The sequence below is a fragment of the Bufo gargarizans genome, chromosome 6, assembly GCF_014858855.1.
Source record: "Bufo gargarizans isolate SCDJY-AF-19 chromosome 6, ASM1485885v1, whole genome shotgun sequence".
NCBI classification, from domain to species: Eukaryota; Metazoa; Chordata; class Amphibia; order Anura; family Bufonidae; genus Bufo; species Bufo gargarizans.
Genome location: NC_058085.1, coordinates 235956989 through 235972736, shown reverse-complemented (window position 1 = coordinate 235972736; position 15748 = coordinate 235956989). Strand labels below are relative to the sequence as shown.

At 41.6% G+C, this 15748-nt stretch overlaps 1 protein-coding gene across 1 annotated transcript in view; it reads right to left on the bottom strand.

The window, feature by feature from the left end:
- Nucleotides 1-15748, bottom strand: part of LOC122939801 — a 114303-nt gene that overhangs the window by 26032 nt on the left and 72523 nt on the right. The window contains exons 9-11 of the mRNA XM_044295956.1: nt 9385-9496; nt 9133-9194; nt 9014-9050 (exon numbers count right to left, since the gene is read on the bottom strand). Of these exons, the coding sequence (XP_044151891.1) occupies nt 9014-9050; nt 9133-9194; nt 9385-9496 (211 nt within the window). The remainder of the gene's footprint in view (nt 1-9013; nt 9051-9132; nt 9195-9384; nt 9497-15748) is intronic.

Genomic DNA, 15748 nt, shown 5'->3' with positions numbered 1-15748 from the left:
TATAGAAAGAAATGGGTTAAAAACATATTAGCATTTAAAAATGTATTGTGGTTTAGCTAATTTTTCATTGTACAGATACTTTCACCTGAGACATGCTGTGGGACACAGCATAAAGATATTGGAGTTCTATCACAAGAAGAATGGAGTAGAATTTTGACTAGTATTAGTAATTTCACTTATGTTGGCTTCATTGAAAATTTCCCATTAGTTTGTTGTACATGGACTACACTATACGACATCATTATCCAATATCTGGTTGGTTTTAGATGTTGCCCCAAATCCCTACCAATCGATTCTGGAAGAAGATTTTAAATCAAATAATCTTTAAAGGGAAGTATTTACAAAAAAGGGAAATGGAAAAATTCCTTGACTAATGGAATATGTGGATAAGGGTGCATTCATATGACCATATGTATTTTGTATATGTATGTATTTTGCGGTCCCAAAAATGCAAAGCTGCAAAATACATATGACGTGTTGCATGTTTTCTTTTTTTTTTTTTGCAGACCAATTCACTTCCATGGTCCGCGTTTGCAGCCAAGACTAGGACATGTTCTATCTTTTGTGGAACGGACATACAGATGTGGAAAGCACACGGAAGAGATCTGCTGCCCAGAAACTATGAGTCTGTACAGATGAGAAGACTGCTACATGTTAATGCAGCTCTCATCTCCTCTGGCAGGCAGGCAATCAGGAACAAATGGCTCATTCCTGATAAGTGCCTGCACAGTCGGCCTTCCACTCAAACATAAGATGCAGTTAGTGATGACTATTGCAGACAGAAGGTGGTAAAGAAAGCTGAATACAATCCCATTCTGTGTTTTACTATGGTGCTCGATTGTCACTGCCTGCCCTGTGAGAAATCTGAGAAGATCGGATAGACTTGCAGCAAGTGAGTCTATCTAACAGACCTTTCTGTGTTTCCCTTCTGTTTGTTGTTGTGGGCAGGATCCCACTCTCTCCACAGGTTCTGCTCGTTTAACCCTTTGAGGACCATAAGATTACCGTCATCAATATAAAAATAATATATTTTTTTCCATTTAAGAATGTATTTGAACAATAAATAAAACCATTTCCACACTTGTGTCATTTTTGGGGGAGGAGTTATGACATGGGACAAATGTGACTTTTTACATTACTTTCAATGGAAGGTCAAAAGAAGCAAAATGTTTTTGTTACAGCAACTGAAGTTCGTACACTTCAGTTGCTGTAACTAAGCCATTTCATGAAATAACTGGCAAAAAGCTAGATCCATTTGTTGATAAGAACTAATATTTTGACTCAAACAAAAAAAATAGTATTTTAAGTTGTTAATCAGACAATACAGGCAATTAAAAACATGGGACAAATACGTCCCTTGGTCCTCAAAGGGTTAAGAGGCTCTATTTAAGTCCGCCTCTTACTGCTGACTTTGCGGTCGATATTTTCTTCTGGAGTTCTATACTGGTTGTTTGTGGATCCTCTACTTTCCGCTCGTCTCAAGCTAAGTCCTCCTGTTCACCCCTTTGTACATATTTTGCTTCTAGGTCTCAGGGAGACGCTGGTCTCTTCACGGTGGAAGGTACTGGCTGTCTCATTCCCTGCTCCCTAAGTTAGGGTTTGCTTCAATATCAGCAGGGCTTAGGTTCCAGAGTATGAGTTCGTTCACCATCGGAACTTGCTCATACTGTCAGCAGTCAGGGAGAGGCGTTCCTCTTATCCCCACTTGCCGTGACATTGATGGTTACCCCTGCCCTGTACTGGGACATCCTCTGTGCATTATAGCTGCGTGGCACATCATTATACAGTGGAGGAAATAATTATTTGACCCCTCACTGATTTTGTAAGTTTGTCCAATGACAAAGAAATGAAAAGTCTCAGAACAGTATCATTTCAATGGTAGGTTTATTGTAACAGTGGCAGATAGCACATCAAAAGGAAAATTGAAAAAAAAACTTTAAATAAAAGATAGCAACTGATTTGCATTTCATTGAGTGAAATAAGTATTTGAACCCTCTAACAAAAAAAGACTTAATACTTGGTGGAAAAACCCTTGTTTGCAAGCACAGAGGTCAAACGTTTCTTGTAATTGATGACCAAGTTTGCGCACATTTTAGGAGGAATGTTGGTCCACTCCTCTTTGCAGATCATCTCTAAATCCCTAAGGTTTCGAGGCTGTCTCTGTGCAACTCTGAGCTTGAGCTCCCTCCATAGGTTTTCGATTGGATTAAGGTCCGGAGACTGACTAGGCCACTCCATGACCTTAATGTGCTTCTTCTTGAGCCACTCCTTTGTTGCCTTTGCTGTATGTTTTGGGTCATTGTCGTGCTGGAACACCCATCCACGACCCATTTTCAGTTTCCTGGCAGAGGGAAGGAGGTTGTCGCTCAGGATTTCACGATACATGGCTCCGTCCATTTTCCCGTTTATGCGAATAAGTTGTCCTGTGCCCTTAGCAGAAAAACACCCCCAAAGCAAAATGTTTCCACCCCCATGCTTGACGGTGGGGACGGTGTTTTGGGGGTCATAGGCAGCATTTTTCTTCCTCCAAACACAGCAAGTTGAGTTAATGCCAAAGAGCTCTATTTTGGTCTCATCAGACCACAGCACCTTCTCCCAGTCACTCTCTGAATCATTCAGGTGTTCATTGGCAAACTTCAGACGGGCCTGCACATGTGCCTTCCTGAGCAGGGGGACCTTGCGAGCCCTGCAGGATTTTAATCCATTGCGGTGTAATGTGTTTCCAATGGTTTTCTTGGTGACTGTGGTCCCTGCTAATTTGAGGTCATTAACTAACTCCTCCCATGTAGTTCTAGGATGCTTTTTCACCTTTCTCAGAACCATTGACACCCCACGAGGTGAGATCTTGCGTGGAGCCCCAGAGCAAGGTCGATTGATGGTCATTTTGTGCTCCTTCCATTTTCGAACAATCGCACCAACAGTTGTCACCTTCTCTCCCAGCTTCTTGCTAATGGTTTTGTAGCCCATTCCAGCCTTGTGCAGGTCTACAATTTTGTCTCTGACATCCTTGGACAGCTCTTTGGTCTTTCCCATGTTGGAGAGTTTGGAGTCTGCTTGATTGATTGATTCTGTGGACAGGTGTCTTTTATACAGGTGACTAGTTAAGACAGGTGTCCTTAATGAGGGTGACTAATTGAGTAGAAGTGTCTAACCACTCTGTGGGAGCCAGAACTCTTAATGGTTGGTAGGGGTTCAAATACTTATTTCACTCAATGAAATGCAAATCAGTTGCTATCTTTTATTTAAAGTTATTTTTTCGATTTTCCTTTTGATGTGCTATCTGCCACTGTTACAATAAACCTACCATTGAAATGATACTGTTCTGAGACTTTTCATTTCTTTGTCATTGGACAAACTTACAAAATCAGTGAGGGGTCAAATAATTATTTCCGCCACTGTATGTTATAATCATCATTATATGGATAAATCAGAACCTTCACAGACATTATATGTTGTTGTATTTTTTTTTTACACTATGTTGTATACAATACTTATTTTTATGCTATGGTGACTTTTTTTTTGCGCGCATCATTGTTTATATTATACGTGTCCTCTTGTCATAGAATAGATTATCCATGTACTGTGACATAACTGTTTATTTTATTTCTGTGCTCTCATCCTAGAACAGATTATCCCTGTACTATGACATCATTGTTTATATTATTCCTGTGCGCTTGTCATATAATACATTATCCCTGTACTGTGACATCATTGTTTATATTATCCCTGTGCTCTTGTCATAGAATAGATTATCCCTGTACTGTGACATCATTGTTTATATTATTTTCCTGTACTCTCATCATAGAATAGATTATCCCTTTACTGTGACATCACTGTTTATATTATTCCTGTGCTCTTGTCATATTATAGATTATCCATGCACTGTGACATCACTGTTTATTTTATTCCTGTGCTCTTACATAGTAACATAGTATATAAGGCCGAAAAAATACATTTGTCCTTCCAGTTCGGCCTGTTATCCTGAAAGTTGATCCAGAGGAAGGCAAAAAAAAAAAAACTGTGAGGTAGAAGCCAATTTTCCCCACGTAAAGGTTTTTTTTCATCTCAGACAATGGGGGCATATCGCTAGGATATGCCCCCATTGTCTTATAGGTGCGGGTCCCACCGATGGGACCCGCACCTATATCGAGAATGGAGCCCCGAAAGTGAAGGAAAGCGCACTGCGCATGCTGGCTCGGCTATTGCAGTATGCCCCATAGAAATGAATGGGAGCATGGGCCGTGCATGCGCGGCATGCTCCCATTCACTTCTATGGGAGAGGCGAGGATTAGCGCTTGGTGATGGACGGACCCCGGCAAATCTGTGGTCCTTCAGCCATAGCGCTCCCAGCTCATTCTCAATATAGGTGCAGGTCCCACCTGCACATATGAGACAATGGAGGCATATCCTAGCAATATGCCACCATTGTCTAAGATGGGAATAGCCCTTTAAGGAGAAAAAAAATTCCTTCCCGACTCCAATTAGTCAATCAGAATAACTCCCTGGATCAACAACCCATCTCTAGTAGCTATAGCCTGTAATACTATTACACTCCAGAAATACATCCAGGCCCCTCTTGAACTCTTTTAGTGAACTTACCATCACCACCTCCTCAGGCAGAGAGTTCCATAGTCTCACTACTCTTACCGTAAAGAATCCTCTTCTATGTTTGTATACAAACCTTCTTTCCTCCAGACGTAGAGGATGTCCCCTTGTCACAGTTACAGTCCTGGGGATAAATAGATGATGGGAGAGATCTCTGTACTGACACCTGATATATTTATACATAGAAATTAGATCTCCCCTCAGGCGTCTTTTTTCTAAAGTGAATAACCCTAATGTTGATAATCTATGTTGATAAGCTCTGCTATGTCTGCCTTGTTCACAGGAGCCCAGAACTGTACACAGTACTCCATGTGTGGTCTGACTAGTGATTTGTAAAGTGGTAGGACTATGTTCTCATCACGGGCATCTTTGCCCCTTTTGATGCAGCTGCCCGACGCTGGATTTTACAGCTTAGTTTGCTGTTCACTAAAATTCCAAGGTCCTTTTCCATGTCAGTGTTTTACCATTTAGTATGTACGGGTGACTTGCATTATTCCTTCCTATGTGCATAACCGTACATATGTCAGTGTTAAACCTCATCTGCCACTTATCTGCCCAAGCCTCCAATCTATCCAGATCCATCTGTAGCTGTATACTGTCCTCTTCCGTGTCAATTACTTTACACAGTTTAGGGTACTTTCACACTAGCGTTTTTCTTTTCCGGTATTGATTTATCCTAATGCATTCTGAATAGAGGGCATTCCGTTCAGTATGCATCAGTTCAGTCCCTCTTATGTTTTTTGGCCGGAGAAAATACTGCAGGATGCTGTATTTTTCTCTCCGGCCAAAAATTCTGAACACTTGCCGGAATGCCGGATTCGGCATTAATTTCCATTGATTTTTTTTTATATTTTACTATGCAAGCCTTCTACAAGATCATTAATACATATATTGAAGAGAATAGGGCCCAATACTGACCCCTGAGGTACTCCACTAGTGAAAGTGACCCAATCTGAGTGTGTACCGTTAATAACCACCCTCTGTTTTCTATCACTCAGCCAGTTACTTACCCACATACACACATCTTCTCCAGTCCAAGCATTCTCATTTTATATACTAACCTTTTATGCGGTACAGTGTCAAATGCTTTGGAAAAGTCCAGATATACGACATCCATTGATTCGCCTCTGTCAAGTCTAGAACTTACCTCCTCATAGAAACTGATTAAATTAGTTTGACATGACCGATCCCTCATGAAGCCATGCTGATATGGCGTTATTTGCTTATTTTCCTTGAGGTACTCCAAGATAGCATCTCTAAGAAAACCTTCAAACTGTTTTCCCACGACAGATGTTAAACTTACCGGCCTGTAGTTTCCTGGCTCTGTTTTTGGACCCTTTTTGAATATTGGCACCACATTTGCTATGCACCAATCCTGTGCAACACTCCCTGTCAGTATAGAGTCCTTAAATATCAGAAATAAGGGTCTGGCTATGACATTACTTAATTCTCTTATGATACGAGGGTGTATGCCATCTGGTCCTGGCGATTTTAATCTATTTTAATCTTTTTTAGAGGCCGCTGTACTTGTTCCTGGGTCAGACAGGGCACTTTTAATGGGGAATTAACTTTTATATTCTGCATTTCATCTGACAGTTTTCCTCCACTGTATTCACTGAGGAAAATAAAAATATTTAATAACTTTGCTTTCTCCTCATCGCTCTCTGCAACCCCCGCTCATTACTCTGTAGAGGGCCAACACCTTCAGATTTATACTTTTTACCATTTATATAATTGAAAAACATTTTAGGGTTAGTTTTGCTCTCTTTGGCAATGTCTCGGTCTTTAGTTTGGCTGCCTTTATTTGTTTTTTACATATTCTATTTTTTTCCTTATAGTTTTTCAGTGCTTCCTCGCTGCCCTCCTGTTTTAGTGATTTAAATGCTTTCTTTTTGTAATTTATTGCTTTCTTTACAGTTCTATTTATCCACATAGTTTTTTTCTTGTTCCTTAACCTTTTATTCCCATAAGGTATGTACCTCTCACAATTAGATTTTAGGATGATTTTAAAATATCCTATTTTGTGGCTGTATTTTTATTTTTGAGGACTTTGTCCCAGTTAGTTAGGCCTATGGCCTCTTTTAGTTGGCTAAATTTAGCTTTTTTGAAGTTTGCTATTTTTGTTCCTCCCTGAAGAAACACTCTTGTCATAGAATAGATTATTTCTGTACTGTGACATCACTGTTTATATTATTCCTGTGTACCAATGTCATAGAATAGATTATTCCTGCTTTTACCACCAAATGAAGAGAAAACTAATTTCATTACATGAAATTTGCTCGTCCCTAATCACTGTTTATATTATTCCTGTGCTCTAATGTCATAGAACAGATTATCCCTGTACTGTGACATCACTGTTTATATTATTCCTGTGCTCTCGTCATAAGATGTATTATCCATGTACTGTGACATCACTGTTTATATCATTCCTGTGTTCTAATGTCATAGAACAGTTTATCCCTGTATTGTGACATCACAGTTTATATTATTCCTGTGCTCTAATGTCATATAATATATTATTCCTGTAATGTGACATCACTGTTTACATTATTCCTGTGCTCTAATGTCATTTAATAGATTATCACTGTACTGCAACATCACTGTTTATATTCTTCCTATGCTCTAATATTATCGAATAGATTATCACTGTACTGTGACATCACTGTTTATATTCTTCCTGTGCTCTAATATCATAGAATAGATTATTACTGTGACATCATTGTTTATATAATTCATGTGCTGTAATGTCATAGAATAGATCACCACTGTACTGTCCTAGCAATATGCCCTCATTGTCTGAGATGAGACAACCCCTTTAAGGTCTGATGATGATTGGGGGATCTGATCTGACATCTGATAAACTTTTTTCCCTTATTTTCCTCCTCTAAAAACTAGTTGCGTCTTATGGTCAGGTGCATTTTATAGAGTGAAAAATATGGTACTTTAAAAACCCCACTTACAGTGCTGAATGGATAAATAAGTACACATTAGTGGTGACAATATGTCTAATTGTGTACAGGGAGTGCAGAATTATTAGGCAAGTTGTATTTTTGAGGATTAATTTTATTATTGAACAACAACCATGTTCTCAATGAACCCAAAAAACTCATTAATATCAAAGCTGAATATTTTTGGAAGTAGTTTTTAGTTTGTTTTTAGTTTTAGCTATTTTAGGGGGATTTCTGTGTGTGCAGGTGACTATTACTGTGCATAATTATTAGGCAACTTAACAAAAAACAAATATATACCCATTTCAATTATTTATTTTTACCAGTGAAACCAATATAACATCTCAACATTCACAAATATACATTTCTGACATTCAAAAACAAAACAAAAACAAATCAGTGACCAATATAGCCACCTTTCTTTGCAAGGACACTCAAAAGCCTGCCATCCATGGATTCTGTCAGTGTTTTGATCTGTTCACCATCAACATTGCGTGCAGCAGCAACCACAGCTTCCCAGACACTGTTCAGAGAGGTGTACTGTTTTCCCTCCTTGTAAATCTCACATTTGATGATGGACCAAGGTTCTCAATGGGGTTCAGATCAGGTGAACAAGGAGGCCATGTCATTAGATTTTCTTCTTTTATACCCTTTCTTGCCAGCCACGCTGTGGAGTACTTGGACGCGTGTGATGGAGCATTGTCCTGCATGAAAATCATGTTTTTCTTGAAGGATGCAGACTTCTTCCTGTACCACTGCTTGAAGAAGGTGTCCTCCAGAAACTGGCAGTAGGACTGGGAGTTGAGCTTGACTCCATCTTCAACCTGAAAAGGCCCCACAAGCTCATCTTTGATGATACCAGCCCATGTCTCTGAGTATTGCACACCTTGTGCTTTTGGGCACTCCAGTGATGTTGCAGCTCTGAAATATGGCCAAACTGGTGGCAAGTGGCATCTTGGCAGCTGCACGCTTGACTTTTCTCAGTTCATGGGCAGTTATTTTGCGCCTTGGTTTTTCCACACGCTTCTTGCGACCCTGTTGACTATTTTGAATGAAACGCTTGATTGTTCGATGATCACGCTTCCGAAGCTTTGCAATTTTAAGAGTGCTGCATCCCTCTGCAAGATATCTCACTATTTTAGACTTTTCTGAGCCTGTCAAGTCCTTCTTTTGACCCATTTTGCCAAAGGAAAGGAAGTTGCCTAATAATTATGCACACCTGATATAGGGTGTTGATGTCATTAGACCACACACCTTCTCATTACAGAGATGCACATCACCTAATATGCTTAATTGGTAGTAGGCTTTTGAGCCTATACAGCTTGGAGTAAGACAACGTGTATAAAGAGGATGATGTGGTCAAAATACTCATTTGCCTAATAATTCTGCACGTAGTGTATATGTAGAAAGTTAAACTTACTTGGAATTTTATTTAAAAAATCAGAGCCGTAAATACTCACGTTTAATGCGCTTGTCAGATGAAGATGGCCCTGCATCCTTGAAAAATATACATATAAACAATTATTTAGAACCACAGGTAGGGGAAAACATGCACTCTGTCTGGAATATCTGTACTTACTGACATCCGCCTGCTTGTCTGCTTACTCTGCTGCAGTTCTTGTAAGTACTGATCAAATTGTTCTGCCCAAAGGAAAAAAGCAAAAGACCAAAATATACACGAAATATACAAGTTATTACATTTAACCAATAATAGCACATTGCATTAATCTGGTGGATATTCTGAGGTTTATATTTGCAACTTACATGTGCCATTTTTCATACCTGTACCATAGATGTTACATAAGACCCATTATTTTGCTTATTCACTCACCAGAGGTGATTTCTGTGGGAACATTTTCCTCTTTAATTTTAACCAAAAGCCAGTCCTCTTCTTCTTCCTCTTCTTCATCTTCTGATCCATCATGTGAATGGTCTTCAGGTTTCTGAAAATAAAACTGTTGTAAAGGAGGAACCCTTTCTGGCCAGTCCATATTCACACATATACCGATAATGATTTATTACTGACATCAAATATGATTTTATATGCACAGAACGGCACAATAAAAATTCTGAAACTGTTTCCTGCTACACAAGCAATGGCACTATTAGGGTATGTTCACAAGGCAGATTTTGGTATGTATTTTGTGGAGTAGAATTTGATTAAAATCCATGCTGTAGTATAGGATTTAAATCCAAGTTGCATAAAAAAGTGGCATGCTTCTGTGGGGTAGGCACGAGCAGATTAGCTCCACTGAACCTGCATATGGATCAGTAGCATGTACAGCTGGAAATCTATGGCAGAATGTAGAAGGTCAGCATCGGATTTCTGCCGTGAATTTCGTTGCTGATTTTAGAGAAGTTTACTGTGTTAACATACCTATGGTGTATTGTTTGCCTAATGGTAAATTAACAGGTGTTATAGAGCATCAGAATGCAAACTTTAGAGGCTATGTACACCTTCTGAGGCAATTTTTGTATTATTGCATTTTACTCATTTTGGGCTAAAAATATTTTTTTCAATTGATCTTTATTAAAAATATTGAGCCACTCTGTCACAAAGGGTAACTGTTTGTCTAGCTGTGTGAATCCTACTTTTTACATTCACTTTGTGCTGGTCATCTTATAACCCTCAACTCTAATTTACTTTATAATGTCAGTGCAGAAATGAGTCCGTCTGACAAGGTGGCTGATGGAGCAGAGAGAAAATTCAGATCCCTCTATTTAGAGCATCTCAGCTCTGTACAGAAAAAAGGGGTCCATATTTGTAATAAAGACCAATAAAAAAATTATATTTAGCTCAAATCAGTACAATGCATGTCACCACCAGACATCTGAGAAGCTCTGACAGACGTCCTTCAGAACCTCCTCCTTGAGGTTCCTTTTGTTTTGCTTTCATTTTCTCATCTCATTAGCCTCTCTCAGCTGTCATGTAGTTGCACTGATTGCATCCCTTTAAATCCCTCCCCATACTGCATCACTTTGCGGTTTATATTCCTTCCTGGAGTGTGTGCATGCTGATCCTATTACTGAGTCTTCTACAGATAAGTTTTGTTCGTTCATTTGTGTTTTCCTGTTTGCTGGATCCCAGGTGACCCTGACTCCCTCCGTATCAAGTGTAGGGAGCCGGTGGTCGTGTCCCCTCACTATTATAGGGTGTTCAGGTGTTATACAGTTGAGGTACGAGGATATGCGATCATCTACCATTGGGATTTTCGCATAGGCTGAGCAGTTAGGGAGAGAGCCAGGTCTGATGCAGGGCTCTCCCTTTTGTTCCTTAGTTTTGGATCCAGTCAGTCGGATCTTCATTTTGTGTCTTCTAGTTTTCTGTACACCTTCCGTGACATTATAAACTGACAAAACCGTCTCAAGCATGGATCCGGTTTCACTTTTGACTGAACGCATGCAGGGTCTTTCATTGGAGGTAGCAGATCTCCGTAAGACACTTTCTCAGTTTCAGGTGACCGGTTCAGCTTGCGTTCATGGAGTTTGTTCTGAGCCTAAGATCTCGCTCCCGGATACGTTCTCCGGGGGTAGTGAGAATTTTGTTTGTTTTAGAGAGGCTTGCAAACTCCATTTTCGCCTACTTCCCCATTCCTCTGGTGATGAGGAGCGGAGGGTGGGGATCATTATCTCGCTGCTCAGGGATAACGTTCAGTCCTGGGCCTTTTCGCTGCCGGTGGGGGCACGGCCCCTCTGTTCAGTGGATGAATTATTTTTAGCCCTGGGTCAGATATATGATGATCCGGATCGTATTGCTCTGGCTGAGTCTAGACTACGTCTTTTATGTCAGGGTAAACAATCCGCAGAGATATACTGCTCAGAATTTCGGAGATGGGCAGCTGATACTGGTTGGAATGATGCTGCACTCCAAAGTAAATTTTGCCATGGTCTTTCAGAGGGATTGAAAGATGCATTTGCCTTTCATGAGAGACCTACCTCCTTGGACTCTGCCATGTCTCGGGCCGTTAGTATTGACAGGCGTCTTAGAGAGAGAGGAGAGATCACTCCTTCCTGTCATACTCAGTCCAAAGACAGTGTGGCGGTCTCATTCAGTGCACAGGGGTCTCAGTCGCTCTCAATCCCTTCTGAGCAGGGGCCCATGCAGCTGGGTTTGCTTGCCTCTGACAATAGAGGATTCAGCTCTCATAGGAAGGTTTGTTTCTGTTGTGGAGGTATAAATCATTTGGCAAATGTTTGTCCCTCTAGGAGATTCAGTCAGTTTTTTGAGAGTAATAAAGAAACAAAAAGAAAAAAATCCTCTAAAAATGTTCCATCTGTTACTATTGGCAAGGTTGATGCGGAAATTGAAGGTTTTCTGTTTGCTTGTAGTTCCCGTTTTGTCCTACCTGCCAGGGTGGCGCTAGAGAGCAGGAACATTTTTTGTGAGATGTTTGTAGATAGTGGAGCAGATGTCAATCTCATTGATAGTCAATTTGCTATAACTCATGGTTTCCAGGTATGCGCTTTGGAAAAGGATATACCTGTTTTTGCTATTGATTCCGTTCCACTTTCTAAGAAATCGTTACACAATATCGTTCACAATATCCGTTTGATTGTGAGTGATACTCATGTTGAGGATGTGTCATGTTTCGTCCTAAGCGGGTTGCCTACTCCTCTAGTGTTGGGGTTACCCTGGCTCACTAAACATAACCCCACCATTGATTGGCAAGCGAGGCAAATAAATGGTTGGAGTGACTTTTGCAGAGAGAATTGCCTCACGACATCTGTTTCTGAGGTTTCTACTAAGACTGTACCATCTTTTCTCTTTGAATTTTCGGATGTGTTCTCCGAGAGTGGTGTTCAGGACTTGCCCCCGCACAGGGAGTACGATTGCCCTATTAATCTCACCCCAGGCTGCCAAGCTGCCTAAATCTAATTTATACAATCTCTCCCAACCTGAAAGGGTCGCTATGCGTGCTTATATCTCTGAGAGTCTGAGAAAGGGACACATACGACCCTCGAAGTCACCTGTTGCCGCTGTTTTTTTCTTTGTTAAGAAAAAAGATGGTTCTTTAAGACCATGTCTGGATTTCAGGGAGCTGAACAGTATCACAATTCGCGACCCTTATCCGCTTCCTCTGATCCCGGACCTGTTTAACCAGATTGTTGGGGCTAAAGTTTTTTCCAAGTTGGATCTAAGAGGGGCATACAACCTGGTCAGGGTCAGAGAAGGAGACGAATGGAAGACGGCCTTCAATACCCCTGAGGGCCATTTTGAGAATTTGGTTATGCCTTTTGGTTTGATGAATGCTCCAGCCGTCTTTCAGCATTTTGTGAACAGCATTTTTTATCATTTAATGGGGAAATTTGTATTAGTGTATCTAGATGACATTTAGATTTTTTCTCCTGATTACAAAACTCATAAGGAACACTTACGTCAGGTCTTGCTCATCCTGCGGGAGAATAAATTGTACGCTAAACTGGAAAAATGTGTGTTTGCGGTTCCAGAAATTCAATTTCTGGGGTTTCTTCTCTCCGCTTCTGGTTTTCGCATGGACCCCGAGAAGGTCCGTGCTGTGCTTGAGTGGGAGCTTCCTGAGAATCAGAAGGCGCTGATGCGTTTTTTGGGTTTTGCCAATTATTACAGGAAGTTTATTTTGAATTATTCCTCTGTTGTTAAACCACTCACTGATATGACCAGAAAGGGGGTAGATTTTCCCCCCTGGTCGGTAGAGGCGCGTAAGGCCTTTTCTTATATCAAGGAGAGTTTTGCTTCCGCTCCCATTTTGGTACAACCTGATATTTTCCACCCTTCATAGTTGAGGTTGATGCTTCTGAGGTGGGTGTGGGGGCGGTCTTGTCTCAGGGTCCCTCTCCTGCCAAATGGCGACCATGTGCCTTTTTCTCGAAGAAACTCTCCTCCGCAGAGAGAAATTACGATGTGGGAGATAGGGAGTTGTTGGCCATCAAGTTGGCTTTTGAAGAATGGCGCCATTGGCTAGAGGGAGCCAGACACCCTATTACCGTGTTTACTGACCATAAGAATCTGGCCTACTTGGACTCAGCCAAGCGTCTGAACCCGAGACAGGCCAGATGGTTTTTGTTCTTTTCAAGGTTTAATTTTGTTGTCACGTTCCGCCCTGGGGCTAAGAATGTGAAGGTGGATGCCCTGTCACGTTGTTTTCCGGGAGGTGGGAATTTTGAAGACCCGGGTCCCATTTTGGCTGAAGGTGTGGTGGTCTCTGCTCTTTATCCTGAATTGGAGGCAGAGGTTCAGGTAGCCCAGTCAGAGGCTCCTGATCTTTGTCCTCCTGGGAGGTTGTTTGTGCCTCTCGCTTTAAGACACAAGATTTTTAAGGAACACCACAATACTGTCCTTGCTGGGCACCCGGGGGCAAGAGCCACAGTGGATCTCATCGCTCGGAGATTCTAGTGGCCGGCGCTTCGTAAGTCGGTTGAGGGTTTTGTGGCAGCCTGCGAGACCTGCGCTTGTGCCAAAGTCCCTCATTCACGGCCATCAGGTCCTCTCCTTCCGTTACCCATTCCTTCCCGTCCTTGGACACATCTGTCCATGGACTTCATTACGGACCTGCCTCGTTCCTCAGGGAAGACTGTGATTCTGGTGGTGTCGGACCGTTTTAGCAAAATGGTGCATTTCATTCCTTTTCCTGGCTTGCCCAATGCTAAGACGCTGCCGCAGGCATTTATTGATCACATTGTCAAATTGCATGGTATTCCTTCAGACATAGTCTCTGATAGGGGCACACAGTTTGTTTCCAGATTCTGGAAGGCTTTCTGTTCTCGCTTGGGGGTTCGGTTGTCATTTTCTTCTGCTTTCCACCCGCAGTCAAATGGTCAGACAGAGCGCGTCAATCAGAATCTGGAGACATATCTGCACTGTTTTGTGGTGGAGAATCAGGAGGATTGGTGTTCTTTTTTGTCCCTTGCTGAATTTGCTTTAAATAACCGTCGTCAGGAGTCCTCTGATAAGTCACTATTTTTTGGTGCATATGGGTTTCATCCGCAGTTTGGGACATTCTCTGGAGAGGGGTCTTCTGGTTTACCTGATGAGGACAGATTCTCCTCGTCTTTGTCATCTATTTGGCAAAAGATTCAGGATAATCTAAAGAGCACGAGTGAGAGATATAAACGTGTGGCGGATAAGAGACGTGTGCCTGGTCCGGACCTGAATGTTGGTGATCTGGTGTGGTTGTCTACTAAGAATATCAAATTGATGGTTCCTTCCTGGAAGTTGGGTCCTAAGTTTATTGGGCCTTACAAAATCTTGTCCGTCATCAATCCTGTTGCCTACCGTCTTGATCTTCCTCAGACTTAGAAGATCCATAATGTTTTTCATAAGTCCTTATTAAAACCTTATGTCCAACCCATTGTACCCTCGTCTTGGCCTCCTACTCCGATTGTGGTTGATGGTAATCTTGAATTTCAGGTCTCTAGGATTGTGGATTCTCGTGTTGTCCGCGGTTCTCTCCAGTACCTCGTTCATTGGGAGGGTTATGGTCCTGAGGAGAGGATGTGGGTCCCAGTGACGGACATTAAGGCCACTCGTCTCATCAGGGCTTTCCATAAGTCCCATCCTGAGAAGGTGGGCTCTGAGTATCCGGAGTCCACTCGTAGAAGGAGGGGTACTGTCACCACCAGACATCTGAGAAGCTCTGACAAACGTCCTTCAGAACCTCCTCCTTGAGGTTCCTTTTGTTTTGCTTTCATTTTCTCATCTCGTTAGCCTCTCTCAGCTGTCATGTAGTTGCACTGATTGCATCCCTTTAAATCCCTCCCCATACTGCATCACTTTGCGGTTTATATTACTTCCTGGAGTGTGTGCATGCTGATCCTACTACTGAGTCTTCTACAGATAGGTTTTGTTCGTTCATTTGTGTTTTCCTGTTTGCTGGATCCCAGGTGACCCTGACTCCCTCCGTATCAAGTGTAGGGAGCCGGTGGTCGTGTCCCCTCACTATTATAGGGTGTTCAGGTGTTATACAGTCGAGGTACGAGGATATGCGATCATCTACCATTGGGATTTTCGCATAGGCTGAGCAGTTAGGGAGAGAGCCAGGTCTGATGCAGGGCTCTCCATTTTGTTCCTTAGTTTTGGATCCAGTCAGTCGGATCTTCATTTTGTGTCTTCTAGTTTTCTGTACACCTTCCGTGACAATGCGATCATAAAAAATTGCCCCCATAAGGTGTACATAGCCTTTAACGCTATTTTTACTTAAGCTTTTGTAGGAAAAAAA